At 40.5% G+C, this 5674-nt stretch overlaps 1 protein-coding gene across 3 annotated transcripts; it reads left to right on the top strand.

Annotated features, from left to right (window-relative positions):
• Window positions 1-200: 200 nt before the first annotated feature.
• LOC121299537 lies at window positions 201-3564 on the top strand. Of its 3 annotated transcripts, none has more exons than XM_041227319.1 (4): window positions 204-663; window positions 992-1037; window positions 1563-1699; window positions 2043-3564. In XM_041227319.1, the coding sequence occupies exons 3-4, from the start codon at window positions 1568-1570 to the stop codon at window positions 2535-2537; spliced, it is 627 nt and encodes a 208-aa protein (XP_041083253.1). In that variant the 5' UTR covers window positions 204-663; window positions 992-1037; window positions 1563-1567; the 3' UTR covers window positions 2538-3564. The 3 variants fall into 3 exon arrangements, with proteins under 3 accessions (XP_041083250.1, XP_041083253.1, XP_041083252.1); XM_041227318.1 differs by having other exon boundaries at window positions 205-663; window positions 992-1092; XM_041227316.1 differs by lacking the exon at window positions 992-1037 and having other exon boundaries at window positions 201-663.
• The last annotated feature ends 2110 nt before the right edge of the window (window positions 3565-5674 follow it).

Genomic DNA, 5674 nt, shown 5'->3' with positions numbered 1-5674 from the left:
TTCTGCACTTCCTCTGAGTTCTGAGCCATTCATTTTGAATTCAGCCCCTGTTAATTAATGCAGATTTAATTATCTGTATTCATTCCATGTTTCTTTGGAAAAAATGATGTTAATCACATGTATAATTAACACTTCTCACAATCCCTTGAAGGGAAGCCTTGTACATTTGATCAACATCATTTGTTACAAAGGAACATGGAATGCATACAGGTTAATTACATCTCCTTTATTAAAACATGTTTAAGTCCAAAGTCTGTGTCACATAATGTTAAGAATTTATTGTTTTAAATTTCAAACTCCTTGTCAGTGACGTCTACGACAGTATATGACGGAGAATAACTTTTAAATATAGCCTTCAACTACAGCGTACAGATGTTTGTGAAATATCCAGTTGTTTGCTTTGCTGATTTCTAAGAACTTTTGCCCTATAAGGAGGTAGCCCCAGCGTCACTTCCTCTTGCTGATTTTATCTCATTGCGGTCTCCTGGTTTTGTCAGCCTTCCTCAAAAGTACCTTGCCACTCTCCCCACTGATCTTAATAACTGTTACACAGCGCGCTGAAGAGTGCACACAGACACGCGCTCACGGACAGCACAGATCTCAGTTCCTTCGTTCCTCCTGCTAGCATGGTCCTCCTCTTGCATGTGATACCAGCCACATCAGGTAATTCTTATGAACTTTTTTTTTGATTGTTATCAATGACCAAGCCAGGGGACAGCAGCCTAGAGTGCTGATTGGTTCAGTGACGAGCCGGAGTGTTTGGTAGAGACCCTGTGTCACACAGAGGGCTTCTTGTGCTTCATCGCTGCTCCTCTCTCTGCGACGTGAGAGCCATGCTGGGTGTGCGCCATGTGCTTCTTTCAAATTGAAATCTGCTGTTATTCTCAAGGGGGTTTGTATAACCAGAGGAGACTTAGTCATGGTTGGTCCACAATTTGTCAATGGCATAGTAATTACTAGAAACTAAAAGACCGCCCTTGTATATCCATAGGGTCTGCACTATAAGAAGTTGTCTGTGGACTGGCATGGCTCAGCAGGTGGATACTTATGACCATGGCTGTGGGCCACTCAGACCCTCCATGGACTAACTATGTATGTGTATTGTCAGGTAGGCAGGGGGCTGTAGTACCCTGTCCCTTTCTGAAGATGTTCGATAGAAGCCCTGGGAGACCCTGTTCTCCTGAAGGAATTGAAATATTTTACCATCACTGTGTAGTTTATTCTACGACTGTGGGAAGTGTGACTAATTTGTCATAAGATCTTGTCTGTTAAATTGTCTGGGTGCCAGTAATAATCCTGGTCTGTTATTGTTACTGTAAGCATTCTTCCTGTTATCTAATGAGCTTGTATTACTTAACACGCCAGAAATTGCTATTGCTCTAAAGCCAGGATTAGGTCTTATTTTTATATGGGTAGAGGCACTCCGGCACACGGCATGCAGCTATAATGGTACGTCTCCAAAGTTATGACTCAATTACACACATACAAAACTGAGACTAGTTCTGGTGACTTCTTTTTGAAATGGCTAGTTTTTAATCAACTCCTTTGTATCTGTCTTTCAGCTCTGATGTACATACTTGTCATGTCCCATGTTGCAAGACTAAGCACAGCCAAGCTGTGTGGAGCCGCTGTTGTCACACAGAGCAGGAAATTAGCCAACTTCTTGCAGGATCAATCAGAGGATCTCCTGAAAACCTACGTAAGCACTTTAAAAACTAGCATCTACTTGGCTCTGTCATATTGTGCAACTGATTAGTGCACCTCAGTGATGTTGTATGGGGTCGGGTAAAAGTGTCATGAGAGACTAATATTTGTCCTTTTTTTCGCAATGACTTTCATGCTTATGAAGTAGCAAAAGTACAGTACAGCTTCGGACATATGAAGCAATCAAACCTTTTAAACCCGTTAGCTACAACTGTCTATCACACCAGCTATCAAGGCATAGGTGCGGAAGGGAGTGCCAACATTGCACTGTTAGCATCCGTAAAACACTAAAACATTCAGCATGTTTCAATTTTTTTTAAAATGTGTTTTATTTCCAGATATCCAAGCAAGGAGAGGGGTTCCCCCAAACGACCTCTTTCTGCACGGCAACGGTGGAGGGCTTCCCAGAAGGCAACGTCTCAGACATGAAGCCTAAGGAAATGCTCCGCAGCATCTACATCACCCTCAGACACCTGGATGGGCATTTTCAAACCCTGCGCCAGCAGCAGCTCGGTCTGGTGTCTCCCCCGTCTGACCCTCTGCACAAAAAGCTGGCGGACACCCACAACCGCATCCAGGACCTCGCTGGCAACATAAAATGCCTGCTGGAAGAAGTTCCTCCAGAGATCTCCATAACCAGCTCTTCGTCCGGAAGGGGCATCTTTTGGCAGAAGGTGTTCGGCTGCACGGTCTTAAGAAAATATTCTGAATTCCTCAAGCAGGTGGTGAGTGGATTAAGCCACGTTATCTCCAAAAGATCGGCAACAAGAGGAAAGGGAATAAAGAGGATACAGAAAAAAGTGTTGAGGTTAGGCGTCTCCTCGCCATTATGAGGTTCCCTGTGAACCCTCCTAGTTGGACCAGAGTAAACTGGACAGAAATTACTGCCTTGTCAGCACTGTTAGCAATATAGGTTTATTTATGTAATGTAATTTATGTATTTATTTTGAAATATTTATATAGTGTATGATTCTGGCCAAGTATAGGAGTGTATAAACCAATGATTCAAATGCACTGATTTGATGGCAAACTGAAAGATAACCGTTTCTCAACGTCAAGCGATAAGCGTAGCAAGAATCCATTTAAAATAACAAGGTGGTGCCGAATGCCAGTTCAGCTTGCCACACTTGTTAGCAGTTACAGCAATGTCCTGGATGTGTTTTGAATTGCAGATGGTCCATGAATGTGCTGATGCAAATCACTGTACTGAATGTAAGGATGGGCGACTTCAGTTTTAGGTCACCCATTTCTAAAATATCAGCCATATTGGCTAGGCCATGTTTGCAAACAGAAATGCAGGGATCTGTTTTATCACAATGCATGGACTGTAGAGTCACTTGGTTACTTTTTGTTGTTGCTGTGGGTAATGAAACCTTGCAAGAGCAGGCATCACAATTAGACATCATTCTACTGCACCGTGCTAGTTGGCTAGGAGACGCAGGTCTTTACCGTACTAAGCACTCTTCTGGTGGTCGTGAGGAGGTTCATCCTTGACGTAGCATTAAATAATATCAGAACACAGCATCTCCACCATCGTGACCCCTGTGAGGAGGCCAGGTGACTTCACAGATACACTGTATGAACATCCAAACCCACTGACACCTGGAAAGTTTTATTGGGAGAGACTTCACTCTGCGGCTTACGCACTGTATCGCGCGTGCCTTTTCTTTTGAGCACCCTGCTCCAGGTACTAATAGCTATACCTTACAGTTTGAACCCAGGCCCCAGTGTGTGTTAGCCTGCAGGGCTCTGTGACCACTGCAAGTTTAATACCAATTTCCATTGCTGTTACTGTACCAGTACATGAATGTCATTTTCTATGTTTATTTAAATTGTTTGTTATTTATGCATATTTTTGTACTCCATTTTTATTTATTTGTAATAAATATATATATATTTTTTAAATTTTGATACATGTTTCTGTTTCCAATGCTTATTCCATCCCTTGTAAAGAATGGCAACAGCATGGCTTTTGAACGAGGAGCTTTCCTTGATCCGATAGCCTGTATGACTTGGTGGTACTCATGTAGGAAAATATGAATGCCAAAGTGCAGTGGCTTCTTTTTACCAGAATGTCAGTGATCCGATGGTTCTTATAGTTCCTCATATGAATGAGCATTTGCTAGTTGTTATTATTATTAATTTATTTGGCAGAGATGTTTATCCAAAGTGACTTACAGGTGTTACAGGGCAATACAAGATTACAGTGCAAAAAACAGTATTTAAATCCAGTATGGGTTACAGCAAGTGCAAATACTACCAAACTACAATATGAGATGAGAGGCAACAAGTTAAGTTTAAAACAACGTATAGCTACAATGACACAGTTCAAACATTTTTAGTTTTGCTGTCTACAGTATCACTTCTAGTCTATTAAGGAATGGCCTCTAGATGCAAGCTTGTGAATTGAAACCACACTGCTAGCCTCTTATAAAGATCATTTGTAGAGAGCACTGGGGTCTCAGTGTTTCATTTCATATGTGGTCATTAGCCAGTGTTTAAACTTTTCAAAAAACATGCATGGATCTCAGATAAATGTACTATGAAATGTAGTTATAGTATTAAAGATAAACTAGCCTCTGACTAATTTAGATGTTTGACTCAAACTGTAGCAGTTACCAGAACTGAGGAAATGCATAGGTTTTGTTTTTAATTATTGGTAATCAGGTAATAGCAGCATTAAAGAACTGAATGAAAACAATAAGAATGAAAGTAGAAAATCAGAAATAAGAAGACAACATTTGAAATGCTGCATGGTCACCGCAAGATAAATCAAATCTATTAGGGTTTAAATGTTTTGTTTTCCACATTATATTGTTGTTTTGAGAAATTTGGACAAAGCATGTAATATATTTTTGCAAATACATCTGATGCTTTAAAATGCTTTTGTTGGAAATGTGACGAAGTCACAGATAGAAATGAGACTTCATGACATCCTTACAAGTCATAAACATGCAAGCGGTTAGCAAGCCAGTCTCTTGGATGCATTCATTTAGTTACGCAAAGGTAACTCGTTTCTACACCGTTTAAGGTTGCATTGTGAAAATATATATATATATATATAATATATATATATTATATATATATAATATTATATATAATAATTTTTGACTTTTGACAAAAGCCAGCAGTGAAAGACTGGATGCAGCTTTGTGGTAAATTTCATCATCTCATTATATACTGCATGTACGTGTGTACTGATGTCAAACCCAAAATTAACAAAACCGGAGATGTTGAAATGGAGGATGTGATGTGCAACTCCAGAGTTCACTCATGTTCACTCAACTTAATGTGTTAAATTAATTCACCATAACCACTAAAAAAGCTATATATATATAAAAAAAAGCCCAGAGAGTGTTTATAACCTTATAAGCACAAGCTTTAATCCAGCTTTCACAGACAGCCCATCAGGCAAGCATGCTGTGGCTTATACAGCACACCCATCCCCAGTGATCTTCACTGGCCATGGGAAGGGCAGCAACACAGCTGTTTCTTATGAAAACCCCATTGCAATGGTACTGCATGTGTTCTGCTGGTCTGTAATACTGTATCAGGATAATACCTATTCCACATCGTTTGTATTGTCATTGCTGGTCATGTTGTGCAAGCCATAATGCTCTTCATCACACAGTCACCCCTTTAAGAGGTTCTTAACTCTGTGCTTGTTGTGTATTAGTGTTGCCCCTTTAAGTGACCGGATGACACCAAAGGTTTATCGGCCAATCAGCACTTCTGCACCGGTCTTGCATCTTTAAAAAAAAAGTATTTGGAATACGTTTTACCTGGTTTGGTGCTGAGGACGCGCTGGCTAAGAAGAGCTTATGAAACTATCAAAAATGTTGCGGCGCTTTTATAGACAAAGCACGGTTCTCGTCAAGGTACTCAAGTTGGCGGCTACAACTAAACCGAAGGCTGTGCCTGCGTATTTTGCTGTGTCACGCTGCATAGCCAAAACTGCTAACTTGACCTG

Source organism: Polyodon spathula, chromosome 25, assembly GCF_017654505.1.
Source record: "Polyodon spathula isolate WHYD16114869_AA chromosome 25, ASM1765450v1, whole genome shotgun sequence".
In the NCBI taxonomy this organism is placed as follows: domain Eukaryota; kingdom Metazoa; phylum Chordata; class Actinopteri; order Acipenseriformes; family Polyodontidae; genus Polyodon; species Polyodon spathula.
Note: the sequence above shows the minus strand (reverse complement) of the source record. Positions and strands in the feature narration are given on the sequence as shown.